The sequence below is a fragment of the Lagopus muta genome, chromosome 2 (genome assembly GCF_023343835.1).
Source record: "Lagopus muta isolate bLagMut1 chromosome 2, bLagMut1 primary, whole genome shotgun sequence".
NCBI lineage: Eukaryota > Metazoa > Chordata > Aves > Galliformes > Phasianidae > Lagopus > Lagopus muta.
The window spans coordinates 80,228,755-80,242,079 of NC_064434.1; the positions used below are offsets into that span (position 1 = coordinate 80,228,755).

The 13,325-nt window shown below is 44.7% G+C and overlaps 2 protein-coding genes across 3 annotated transcripts in view; one reads left to right on the top strand and one right to left on the bottom strand.

Annotated features, from left to right (window-relative positions):
• Positions 1–1,546, top strand: part of CMTR1 (cap methyltransferase 1) — a 22,225-nt gene extending 20,679 nt beyond the window's left edge. The window contains exon 24 of the mRNA XM_048935597.1: positions 452–1,546. Coding sequence (XP_048791554.1) covers positions 452–599 — 148 coding nt within the window. The 3' untranslated portion in view covers positions 600–1,546. The remainder of the gene's footprint in view (positions 1–451) is intronic.
• Positions 1,525–11,230, bottom strand: CCDC167 (coiled-coil domain containing 167). Of its 2 annotated transcripts, none has more exons than XM_048935596.1 (4): positions 11,124–11,230; positions 8,968–9,062; positions 6,523–6,575; positions 1,525–4,551 (listed from the first exon to the last, which is right to left on the bottom strand). In XM_048935596.1, the coding sequence occupies exons 1-4, from the start codon at positions 11,160–11,162 to the stop codon at positions 4,448–4,450; spliced, it is 291 nt and encodes a 96-aa protein (XP_048791553.1). In that variant the 5' UTR covers positions 11,163–11,230; the 3' UTR covers positions 1,525–4,447. The 2 variants fall into 2 exon arrangements, with proteins under 2 accessions (XP_048791553.1, XP_048791552.1); XM_048935595.1 differs by lacking the exon at positions 1,525–4,551 and adding an exon at positions 4,564–6,415.
• Between the last annotated feature and the right edge of the window lie 2,095 nt (positions 11,231–13,325).

Here is a 13,325-nt window from a genome sequence, read left to right on the forward strand (position 1 = left end):
AAAGATCCGTAGGACAGCTATTACTGATTCTAGTAGGTTTATGGTGAGTGATTAGATTGCTGCTGCTGGCAGACTTTCTAAATTCTTCATTAAGGCCTTTCTATTGCCTGCATTGACATTTTCTGAAAAACTTGTGGGGGGAAGGTATGTTTTTCCTAATGATCTGTCTCCTTCCAGCAAATACTGAACCGAATTTTGAGCGAAGCTAGAAATTAATAAGTTTGTTTCCATGGAAATCTCTTAGGCTTGGAAATTTCTGTACCTTATGGGCCATGGAGTTTGCAAGGTGAATGAATGAGAGCATTGTCTTTTTCTAAGGCACTCTTTAGATCTACAGTACCTTTGTGTGACTCCCAATGCAAGAGAAGCTCTCTGTATTCCACTTTCTGGCTGTGATGAGTGTTCTTCCACTCTCTTGCCATATTAATCTCACTTTCCTCTCTGTCCACAGTGTATGTCATTACAGCCGTCTCTTCTGGGAGTGGGGAGATGGTGTCAAAGTGCATGACTCTCAGAAAAGGCAAGATCCAGAGAAGCTATCAAAGGAGAATGTCCTGTCTTTCATCCAAGCACACTACCCCTTGCCCCAGCTCTCTTGAAGGGTGCTGGGAAGAGGCTGAGCCCAGCTCGGATTCTTCAGGGACTGACAAGACTGGGAGACTCCACAGCTGTCCTAGCCTTTTCCAGAGCTGATTCCCTGGATGTGGTCTAACCTGGAAATGACGTGCAGAAGACGTAGGATAAGACTCTGAACTTGGCAGTGTATATAAGAGTATGACCCAGGTAGTGCCTGCTGCTGGAGTACTTATGGTGGCTCCTGGAGTGAAGGCCTAATGCCCTTTTGTCCTGACCTACTGCATGCATGAGGCCAAGAGGCTAGCAGCTTTCTTTGCTCCTGTTAAAATATTCAGCAAGGTTTGTGGAGCTCTGTGCGTCAGGACTCTCCAGGCTTGTGCTTCCCTGGCAGTGGGAAGGAGCAGATGAAAGTGGCAGTGCTGGGCAACAGCACGTTGATGCAACCCTGCGTCGTACCTGGCAGCTGTATGTCCCCTTGGCTTGTTAAAGGCCTTCACTGCCTAGTGGAGGCTATTAATTCACTGGGGAATGCTAGCATTGGCGTGCAAACATGAACTTTTTTTGGTGTTTCCAACACATCAGCTTTCCAGGCACTTGGCTTGCCAACGGCAATTCCTATGTGATGGTATCCTGTTGGACAGAAGCCAGCACAGGTGATGAGTAGACTTCCTGGCACGAATTTGATGTTTCAGTGCCAGGATTTTCACAGATGTCCACAAGCTGCTGTTTCAAGGATTCTTCCTTTGCAGGTCAGTGACTGATCCTGAACCAGCAGCCTGCAGTTAATTCATGCAAGTGTTTATGCCTCATGGTAATTCTGAGACCAAGGTGCTTTGGTTCTTAGTACTTCATGCTGTTACCCAAATCTTCGGGAAGGAAAGTGGATGTGGGAGGGAAGACATAGGAAGTTGGGGATGCCAGAAGTGTTCAGAGGAAATCATGGGTACGTTTGATTTTTTTTTTTTTTGTTAAAAGACCCAGGGCTTCAGTGAAGAGAGATCTTGACTTTGACCATGTTGGTTAATTAGAAGAAATCCTCTCCCCTGACTGTGCCCACTGGAAAGGTTATCAGACTTTCCTTTTTAAATGTCAGAGTGAGCTTTGACACTCTCCATGTCTCATCTGGCCCTGGAGCTACACCTGGGGTGAAGAGGGTGAAGACAGTGCTTTGACACTCAGCATGAAACTTATTTCAACAGACTTCTCAGCGTTATTTTGCGCTGAGCTGAAAAATATTCTTCCGTTGCATGACGTACCTTCAGTTCTGGCTTCCATGGGGCTTTTGGCCAGGTCTTCCACTTAAATCAGAAGCTAACACAAGTTGACTGCTTTCAGCCAAGCAGCAAAGTTGCCTTTTTTGTTTGTTTCTTTTTAAACATAGATTGACAATAGGGAGGAAACTGATTTTGGGGTAGTCTGAACTGTGCCTTAAAGAAAGCTATAGGTCTCCTTGGAACTATAGCAGTTCCTTAGATTCTTATTTTTCTCCCCAAATCTGTATGTAATATTTTAACGAGCTTTATGTAGTAAGACATGGAAATTTTCACTCACGGTTCTATAGATAGGATGGGTGCCCTGCACCACTCCCAAAGAGGCCATAACAAGGTGCACATTGTAGAAGTCCTGTTTTCAGCCACCCTCTAAGGTCCAGCATACTGCATGAGTTTTGTCCTCAGCATCAGCATGTAGTGAATGTCATCCTGCTAGGTGGCTGCGCTCTCTGAGCTTAGAGCATTTCCACGTCTTTAGAAGCGCATCATCTCCATAAAACCACAGTTTCTGTTTTGTTTTTGTTTTGTTTTTTTTCTTTTCATCAGTTTGGTATAAGTAACAGATACAAGTCCTTGCACCAGGCAAGTTTAGATGCAGGCTCACTCACTGCAGAACCACAGCTCCTGGCTAGGGGAGCAGCGCAGAAGCTGGCATGTCTGTTGGTGAATGAAAAGTGGAAGCAAAACTTGGGGAGTGAATAGGAGGCTGGGTTGGTAATAGATTGCCCTGAATACAGTGCAAGGGAGCTATTCTTTTCTCTCAAGCTCCGACCTAAAGTGATGGAAGTGGATAAAAGGATCTTTTCCCATGTTGGTAGTCATTAATGCCTAGATACAGGTCTACTGGAACAGTTGATGGACTGCATGTTGTTACTGCGTCCTGTGGATGACAGTCTGCCCTCTATTTTCAAGTATAGCTAATACATCTATGAGAGAAATGGCAGGCTTCCTTCCCCCCACCCAAAGAACAAGAGCTGTGTAACTGGTAATTTTTGCTGGCAAAAGCACTTCCACAGGGGATGAAGAGGACTCTCTATGACTCTCTGATGGGCAAAAATGCACCTCCAGCTGTGTGGTTTCCAGGCCTGTGAGCAGCTGGCTTTATAAGTGAGTAACTTGAGTTCTGGCACTTGCCTTGAGGCTGCTGTAATGCCAGCAAAGCATGCTGCTCCCTTTGCCAGGCTGTGTTGGTAAGTATTATGTCCTCCACTTGGGGTTTCTGACTCTCCTCTGGGCCAGCAGAAAAAAGGGTGACTAGGAAGTGTACTGTAGAGCTTGTAGGCTTCTGAGGACGCAAAAGAAACCTGATGAGCAGTCTGGCTTTTGCAGGTATTTTCTATTTGCCCTGTTGCCTCCAGTTCCTCCCCGTTTTAATTTGCTTTTATTTTTATTTTTGATGCACTGAACCTTGATTCTGAATCCCAATTCAAGAAGGCAAATGTAAGGCACCATGCTACTTTGCTTAAGGGAATGTTTATGTATGTGAATGGTACAATGTATTGTCATTAGGCTGTGTATCATTTTGTGTTGATTTCTCTGCTTTTGTTGTCTCTATTACCAATACAGCCCCTTTAATTCACCTCACTGCTTGTTTACTTTGTTTCCCACAAAATTTGGGCTAGCAGCCTGTGTTAGTGTGGCAATAGGAAACACCTTGCAGAGTTGAAAATTTTGAAGATAGTGCCCTTCTAAAGGCTTTCCTGGCAAGTGCTCCCTCAGGGCTACCTGAGGTATGTCACTGGACCAGAAAGAGAGGAGGCTGCAGGATGATAGGATCCTAACCAGGGGCCTGAGACAAGGCCTGCTGCAAAACTGGAGGTGCAACAAAAAGGGGAAGGAAAAGCTGAAAGCTGCAATGTCAAATTACTTTATTTAAAGCCCTACAAAGGCACTTCCATCCCTGGGAGTTGACAATAAAATCTTTTCTGCATATGTTGACTGAGGCACAAAATAGTTACCAAACTGACACACAAGAGAGGTATGTAGGTATTTTCAAAGTCCAAGTCAGAAGATCTCAAGTTGGCTGCTTTGTGCCTGCATAAAAGATGCCTACCTCCCATCTGTTTTTATAGGGGTAGGGTGGTTTCAGTCCTCTTATGTTGAAATGGAAGAAGAACTATCTGTGTTTATCTCAGCTTTGGAGACACGTGGTGTCCATGTCACAATGCAAAAGGTTACTCTGATTCAAAGAGCCTGGTGTCCCTTCAATTTAGGGTTGAGACACAACAACCAAGGAGGTGGCATGTGTTCTGACTAGCTTGGGCAGAGAGCACTTGTCTGCAACCAGAGAGATCCTCTTCAAAAGGGAGAACATACTACAGTCCTACATCAGGCCTGAGGGTCTTGACTACAAGTTGGGTAAGAGTTCCAGCTCGAGTTCTGCTCAACTTGTTTTCCCAATGTGAGTGCGATGTAATTTCTAGTTTGCTTCCTCAGTTCTCAGAGAATACTTTAGCTTCCCTAAGGTGAGGCTTTGAGAAAATAAACAAGAACAGCAATCTGAAATGCTGATCCTCACTCTCAGGAAAGGTGCAGTGGTGGGAAGGAAGAGCTCCTTGCAGTAGAATCATTTGGTCAGCAGGGAGAATTCTTGAGTGCAATCACATTGTCCAGCAGGTGTAAATAAGAGCAATCAACAACACCATGGCCACAGCAAGGGCAGCATTCTTGCGATTTTCCTTACGAAGCACACTCAGTTCTTTCTCTGGAGAAAAAAAAACAAAACAAAACCCAAACCCAAATCAAAACCCTTGTCTGTGAATGCTGTTTTGTGTTTTGCTGCTGTATCTCCTTTAAAAATTGTTTTACAAGCACAATGCTACCTCATCAAGGCCTCCTCTTGAGTCTGCTAATTATAAAATATCCTGGGCAGGAAGGAGGCTAGCAGGAACTTTTCATTTGCTAATACATGCTGTCACTCTCAGTAGCTGTCTTTAGGATTGCTTCAGTCCCAGTCCAGTTCCTATCTGCAAATGACCTTGTTCTAGGACCATACTAAGGATAGGCTTGTTCTTTAGAACAACTGTTTGCTCCTTTAGGGAAGGAAGAAGAGGACAGAGAGGGCAGAGTTATTTTTACCCTTTTCTAGATGTAATTTCAGGACTCTCAATCCAATCTTTTCTCAGTGCTTTAACTAACTTAAAATACAACAAACTAGCACTGCTATCAAAAGAGGCTTTTAGCTGTTCTTTCTGCCCCTGTTCTTTGCCTGGTACATGTTCGTACATCCACCCAACCACTGTAATCATAGCCTCAAGTATGTCAGCTGGAACAAGCATGGATTTAATTAGAGGCCAGAGTGATGACCTAAAAAGACTGTGTGCAGAGGCACTGTCTATTCTGCTCCAGAAGGAGCAGCCATCACCATTAGATGAGGCTGTTGCTGCTGTCCGAGCAACCTGTTAGACTGCTCTGTTGATGGCTGCAGTGATGGTTGACTGCTGGTACAGAGGTGGCAGCCACAGCCTGCCTCTCCTCTAGTGTTAGGCCCTTAGGGAACAGGTTTGAATGTATTTAAAATAATTGTTCTTCTTCTGGAAGCAATCCTTTAACATCAATTAAAATTTTAAATTCAAATTTAGTGGCCGTACCTTGACTTTCAACTCTCTGAGCCTTAAAGAACACTTGTGCTTCTGTCCCTTGGGTGAGCTTTGGTGCTTGCACTGCTGCAGAGTGGATCTGTTCAGAGCTGGGAGGCAATTAAATTTCCTCTAGCTTACTACATGAATCTATCTCTGTCAGAGCAGCCTCGACATAGATGGGTTATGGCCACTGTGGAAGTACACATTCTGCTGTATCTGGTCCATTTTGGGCTCTCCCACAGATGCTGATATTGACCAGACCCATCTTCTGCCCTCGAGCAGCCTAGGTGGAGCCTAAGTTTTCCAGCTCCTCTCCTATGAACGAGGCAGAACCCTCATCTTCCCCTATAAATATACATGCCATGGGCTGAGTACCCAGGGAGTGGGGTCCAATGATGCCCCTCACTCCAAGTGCTTTCCTGTAGTGCGCACAGTAGGGCTCCGGGCAACTGCAGTTTTGCTCTGATGCTCACCTAGGAAATCTGGGCTGTGAACAACCAGAGCATGACAACATGCAAGGCAGCATCCCCAACAGCACAAAAATACTGTCAAACATGCAGGAGCTCAAGAGGACTCTTGTTTTAACTGTCTGCAATAGGGAATGACCCTGGTGCTCTGATATTGTAGGCAGCAATTCAATGTGAACTTATGCTGATGCGTAGCATAGCCCCCAGAGACCAATGCAGGGAGAAGCTTCCCCAAGGAAAGTACACCTGGCTGTACTCCAGTCAGCATTTAAAAGATTGCTCAGCAATTTTCTATTTTTTATTTTTTTTTTAAAGAAAGGGTAGAAATTGTTAAAAGCCTCTCAAGCCAATCTGTCAGCTAAGACTTTATAAATAGTGGTAGCTTGGGGTATGTGAAAGGGATTTTTTACCTCCTTCATCAGCTGATACCTAATTTTTTTCTCCCTTATAATATCATGGCTCAAGTAGATGCAAAATGGGCTAAAAAGATTTCCTCCAGTCTTGCTCCCTTTGGTTGAGCCTAAATTCAAAGGCAGAAGTTAGAGATGGCAGGAGCTTGAAGATGAAGCTCAGCTGCAGCACTGATGCCATTCAGCCCAGAGGGACCATTTTTAATGAAGCTCTTACCATAGTTGTCAGCTTTGGTCATTAGTAGGTTTCTCTCTCTCTCCAGTGACTTTCTGTAATGAGAAGAAAAGTTCATTACCCGTGAGGCACAAAACAGCCTACTTCTTTACTCATACGATGGAAGAGAGACTGTCCCACTAGCAGGAATATTTGCTAACAGAATGAGCTTATCACCACTTTCACTGTGTATAGGTGACAATTTAGAATCTCCCAACTGGGCAAGAGAAGAGACAAGGCAGTTTTAGATGACTTTTTACTTTTTTCAAGATATTTTTGTCTCTCTTTCAGGATAATGTCATTACAGGTCAGCAGGACAGGAGTGTCTGTCCAACGGTGAATTCTCTCTGTTCCTCTAGGTGGGATAAGTTCTGCCGTGGCTTCAAGATGGGGCAGGATCCACACATGCTCTCTATGGAATCCTGCTCCTCTTGTACATCTGTCCCAGTGCTGGAATGCTAATTCTTTTCACTGATTGAAGCTGGGATCCCTTTGTCAGTGGTATCCAATTTATACAACTTGGTCAACCCAGAAACGAGCTGAATCCAAGCCCGTAACAACCAGCTAAACAACCTGCTGTAGACTGAAGTCCCAAGGTACTACTAATAAAAAGCAATTCAGGCCTACCAGCTCTTGCACAATATGATTAATTAATACACAGTTTAAAATATAAAAGCAAAACAAATTGCCTAGGAGCAGCAGCATTCCCATTACAGCAGTGAGGACATGGCCACTCCTTTCAGATTGTGTGCATATAAACAAACGTGCACCAGCAAATCATCTCCTCGTTCAGAGCAGACAGAAAAGGCGGCAAGCATAATAGTTTGTTGTTCCCTATGGGGCAGAGCAAGGAGCTGTTGTAGAAACAGATTCCATACCTGTGTACATCTTCTTAACCTATGTGTACATCTTCTTAAGTGAGAGACAGCAAGAAAGCAGGCTTCATCAGCATCTGGAGAGTAAAGCGCTTTTACATGCAGTCAGGAAAGGAAATGCAGAGCGCACCCAGGAGGAAGTGAGAAGACATTTGCCAACAAGGCTGAGCTGCTGCTTAGAAACTTTCTTTGTAAACAGAGTCAAGAAAGCTGACTGGAAGATGAGACAGGAAGAAAACATGGGTAACTGAACTTCAGAGTGGGAAAGCAGAGCTCTCCTTCACGAACTATGTGCTGCGCCAGGAATTTTGATCGTGGTACCTTCTGACATGGTTTGTAAATGTACTGAATTAGGCAACAGAATTTCCACTTCCAACTCCATAGAAGTTGTACAGTTTAGAAAAGGTCCCAGAATTCCCATATCTGAATTCTTTGCTCTTATTTTCAAGGAGAACTCATACAGATATATCCCATCTTGTCAATTTACCGCAACTATAGGTTGGTTTGTTGGCCACTTCAGTAGCAGATGATTGCAGACAACAAGCATTAAAAAAAAAATTAGGCCTAGATAACAGACTGGTGAAATGGGGAGCTAGAGATGAGTGACAGGGTGACACATGACCCTGTCAAAATACAAATGAGGGATATGACACTCCAATAAAGGAGGAGAAAAAAAACAGCGTGGCTTAATGAAAGTGCAGAGCAAGGCAACTGAGTAGAAGAGAAGAACAAAGAATATAAGCTGAGGGTGGTGAACATCAGGGTGTGAAAACACTGTCACTGCAAGGATGATTTGTAACTGTGCTCTGTACAACTAAACAGGCAACAGGAAATCTCCTTTCCTTGGCCTGCAATTGAATTTGCCAGCCTTTTTGACAGAAGCAGAGCAATAGAATGCTGGAAGAACATCCACAGACACATAAATTTGAGAATCATGTAGGAGATCTACCATCTCTTGCTTAACATTCTAGAGAAAGATCTGCCTGTGCCTACCATAAAATAGTAGGGTGAAAGTCCTGTCCTCAGTTCCTATTTTACAGCTGCCTCTTTTACATCTGTAATAGATTTCACAGCACTTTTCCTTCTACCCTTTCCCAAGAAAAGTCAGTGTGTCACTGCATCCCTATATCCAGACATATTTGCAACGCTGGCACAACTAGAGTAATTTCCCTCAGCCCCTTTTTCAGTTGCAGCACAACCTGGTTGGGGCCATCAGTAGTTGCTGCACATCTCCCCCAGCTGAACTCAGGCAGCTTCAGTTAGGCTTGAGTAGCAGTGTGCAGTGAGCTCTGCCTTTCATACACAGATGTTTCCCAGCAGGACAGGACCCTGCTTTGCTAATGAACAGTTAAGCTTTGCTTGGCTAAGTGCGACGCAGGTTTCAGAGGGAGGCTGTAAGATAAAGCTCTCTCCACGTATCACTGAACTTCTCACATTGGCAAGTTCTCCAAGATGGGAGGAGACAGTCTTGTAAAGAGGAAGCATGCATTCCCATTCTTGCTCAGCGCCACAGCAGGATGAAAGCTAACTGAAGTGTGCAGCCACAGCTGTGAATGGAAGTGGTCATTCATACCTTCCTTCATGGCTGAGCTTCTCCCTGCGCAGTTTGAGATCTACTTCTTCCATGCTCTGTCTGCAAAGTGACAGCTTTTCCTCCAGTTCATCAATCTGGAAAACACATCAGTCACTGTCATTTCCTCTCCCAGCTAAAATGGTTCTATCTCTATTCAGAAGGAAAAGGCGCTTCTGCTGGAAACACTCATAAACACCCAGCAAGAGGTTCTGCATTATGTCACCTGGATGCAGCTTAGACAGTAAACATATTACAATACACCATGCCTTCTCTGAAACCAGTGCTTAAAAATCATGTTAATACAATTTAAGAGCAGCTTTGGTTAGCAAGCTGCTAGCCCCACTGCTAAATTATCCATGCCACTGCCTTCTCCATCCTCTCCACCAGAACTATTCTTCCTGCTCAGTCTGCAGTCGTTCTCAATGAAACACTCTGTCCATTGGTTCATCATTTCATGAGACATAACAAAAGATATTCTGCCCAATTCTGTCAGTGCTCTTACTTTCTGCTGACTAAAAATCTCCAGATTCCACACAATGCTTTAAAAGATGCAGCTGTTTTTACTGCTCTTAAATCAAACCCAAAGTTTGGCTCCCCTGCTGGAGAACAATAATTTGCTAATAAACCACTTGCCATTGAACTGCACCATCAGCTTTGCTGAGCTAGGGGCACAAGGGACAGAAAGTAATAACAATGAAAGAAAGACAAAGAAGGAGGAATAGACTGCTGAATGAACAAAAATATTTTTTTTTTTCCTCTGAAATCCTGCTGTTTCTTTTCTTCAGGCTGGTCTGGGGCATTAGGGACTGGAAGGAAGGTTGTGAGTGAGGATCCTAAGAAGACATGTATTCACAGTGCCTCAGTTTCCCTGCTTGCAAAATAAGGTGAGAGGCAGAGCTGTCCTTCCTGTCCCCATGGAAAGTCAAGTCCCAGCAGCTTCATATGTATACAAACATCTCAGGCCTGCTGCCTCCCTCACTACAAAAGATATGATGAGGCTCAGAGCCTCTGAATTCACTGAATTCTGGCAATGCTTACTTGTAATCTGGAGACCTTCTTAAAACAGAGGAACCCAGAGTGCACTTCAGTCCAAACTGATTTACACCCTTATTAAATCTCATTTGTCAGGACCACATTGGACAGGGAGCCTGAAACAGCTTGCATAAAGGCAGAAAAGAGAGAGGGAAGCTGCTTTGCTTACAGAGTTGAGCTAGATCCCTTTTAATACATTTTGTAATGAATTAATAAAAGCTTTCTTTCCAGCAGAAAGGCTAAAAGCACTTTTCAGAAACTGGCATCCACCCTCCGCTTTTATGAATTCCCTAATTAAGACACTGGCAAAGCGCCGTATCACGCATACGCTGACATCCAGCAGTGTCAGGTAATGAGGTTTTTGTCTTCTGACCCTCATAAAACAGCTCAAAGCCAAACGAAGAGGTGGGGGCAAAGAAGAAAGACGTTCCCCGAGCAGCCTTCTCATGCCTCTGTCACCCGCCAGCACACTCGAGCAGCTCCTTTCACGGAGGAATTAGTGGTTCTTACATCTACAAATTAGGTTACGTTATTAAAGTAGGTCCAGCAGAGATTACTTTTTTGAACTGTTTACATTTAAATGCTAACTCGTGGTTCATGGACGTACACCCATTCTCACCACACTTTTAGAATAATTCATTTCATGGCAAATCATTTTACAAACGCTGTACCCACAGCAGGCTAGAAAATACATACCAGGCACCATACTACGGTCTAAAATAGATCCAGCAGATCAGCTTGCTGTGCTGGGAAAGGAGAAAGGGCCGGATCCCACTTAAAGCTACCCTGGGTCTCCTCCTTCACTGAGCCTCGAGTCTATCTAGTTAGCGAGCCCGCCCCGAATCAGCCCAGCAGCTCTGCAGGGCAGCAGTCAGACGGGTTCACATCACGTGGAGACTCATTCAGAAAGCTTTATCAACCACAGCAGCTCAGGAGGTAACACTGGACGGAAAGCTGAAATTATGATGACAGTAATGAAACACAAGCTTCGCTTTCTCTGATTTGAAGGGATTTTATTTTCCGCCCCCTACCTACCCCCCGTGGGCACAACAGAGACAAGCCCTGCGGGCACGCACAGCCCAGCGCTCCCCGGGCTCAGCCGCCCCGCGCCGCCGACCCCTCACCTCCCGGGCCACGCTCAGCCCCTCTCGCTTCCTGCCCATGGTCCCGGGTCCGTCCGCACACGCGCATGAGCAGAGCGGCGCCCCGCTCCCCCACCCGAGCGCGGCCACGTCCGCACGGCCGGCGCCATCTTGGTGAGGCGCCGCGCTGTGAGGCGGCCGCCATCTTTGTGAGGGCGTTGCTTGGCCGCCTCAGGGCCCGTTAGTTCAGTAGTGGCGGTGGCGGGGGGTGTGGTGGTGTCCGAGTAAATTCGATTTTCCGCTCTTTAGGTGACCCCTGGTCCCTCACGGCAGGGCTTTGGCAGTAGTCAGCGATGTCCTGTCATCTGACAAGCCAGATGCCTCTGGGTTTGTCGGAGGGCGAGTCTGGACTGACAGGGCAGTTTTCCTCTGATGGGAGCCATCAGTGGTCCTTTGAGCACCCATGTTATACATTCAGCTCTAGCTGGGCATGTGTCAGCAACAGCCTAATTTTCTCTCTGTAGAAACTAATGTAAGAGCATCTGTGCTTTTTTCAGCTTCCCACTCAGGTGCTTGGCAGTGTTGTGTGTGAACCCGAAGGAGCCTGAACTTCCACCTTCCAGGAGAGACACAGAGGAAAGTCAGAAGGAAGTGAAGAACCTGAGCAGGACTAGGCAAGCAGCCCTAGGAAAAGAAAAGCACTGGGGCAGGGAGAAAATGAAGAAGCAGGAGTCTGTCATTTTTTCGCCTCTTAGACAGAATAGTTGCTTAGTGAGTGTAAATACAATCTTAAAATGCATAAAGGCTTGAAGAAAACTCATCTGTTATGGTTTGCAACTCAACAGAAAGCATTTTCTCCTTTACGAAGGTGACTATTGATTTACAGGAGGTCTGTCAATTCTTACATGCACGCTTTGTCACAGATACACACATCCTATTTTGCGTGCAGATGAGTGTGACCACAAAAGATGTGTTGTCACATCTTTTGGAAAGACAGAAGGGGAAAAGTGGTTCCTTCTTCATGAACAAACTATAGATTTTAATTCATGTCTTGTTCCTCCTGGCCCTTCTGAATCCATCAGGCTGATAATCTCATTATGCCACTCTCATGGTCTTAGATCTCCTTGTTCTGCCCTGAGCAGGCGCCCCCTCTTCAGCCTTTTCCTGCATTACATCTTCATTTCCTTTTTAATATCATTCAGGTCACCTACACATTAACACAAGAAAGAAAGAAACTTCCTCTGCAATTTTTTAATTTTTTCCTTCTTGAAACCTGAAGAACAGTTCTGGAAGCTTTTCACATGCAGTAATCTTTTGTTGTTGTTTTTTTTTTTTTTAAAATATATACGCATATGAGTATGAATTTGAATGATTCCATATCAAGTGGCTGCTGACAAGCCACATGCATATTTAAACTGGAAATCAGAAGTTTCTGGCTGTGAATACAATCAGATTGTGGAGCATGCTTGTTGCAAGAGAAGTAAAAGAATGAGGTAGTTTTCAGTCAGCTTTTGAAAGGAACGTTCACTGGCCATTCCATCTACGCACCAAAAGGTAGGATCAGATGTACTGATGCCCCCCAAGTGAATGTTTGCTTTACCTACACACCAGGGATGCTACCACTGTTTTGACACCCATTCTACTGCTCTTTGCCCAGGAAGGCTTCCCTCCTGTTTACAACATAATTGAGCTTGTTGCATCTCGACCTGTTTTCAGGAGACAAGGAAGAATTCATCAGCATTTGTTACCTTCTTCCTCTCCCGATCTGCACTAAGCCTCTCTAACTGAGACCTTGCTGGTATTGAAAAAGTTAAAAAAAAAAAAAAAAAGAAAAGATTACTCCCTTGTCTTCTATAAAGTATGCCTTATTAACATACCCAAGAATGAAATTTGCCTTTTTATGCAACGTCTTCACAATGATGGTGTTCAGTTCTTGATCCCTGTAACTCCTTGATCCATTTTCTCAGTGCTGTGGTCTAGTCACCTCTTCTCCCCCCCCCCCCCTTTTTTTACCGGTGCATTTAATTTTCATACATCTCAATGCAGTATTTTATACCACTCTTACAGAATTTTAGCTGACTGACTGTGAGATGTTTCTCCAGTTTTTCAAGATCTTTTGGTTTGCAGTGCTGAATCTTGCAAGCTCTTCCAGGCATGGGACTGGTACGCCTCTGTATTTCATTATCTGAGTTATTGAAGAAAATACTCAGTTGTTCTGGTGTGGCATCCCTGGAACTGATCTCA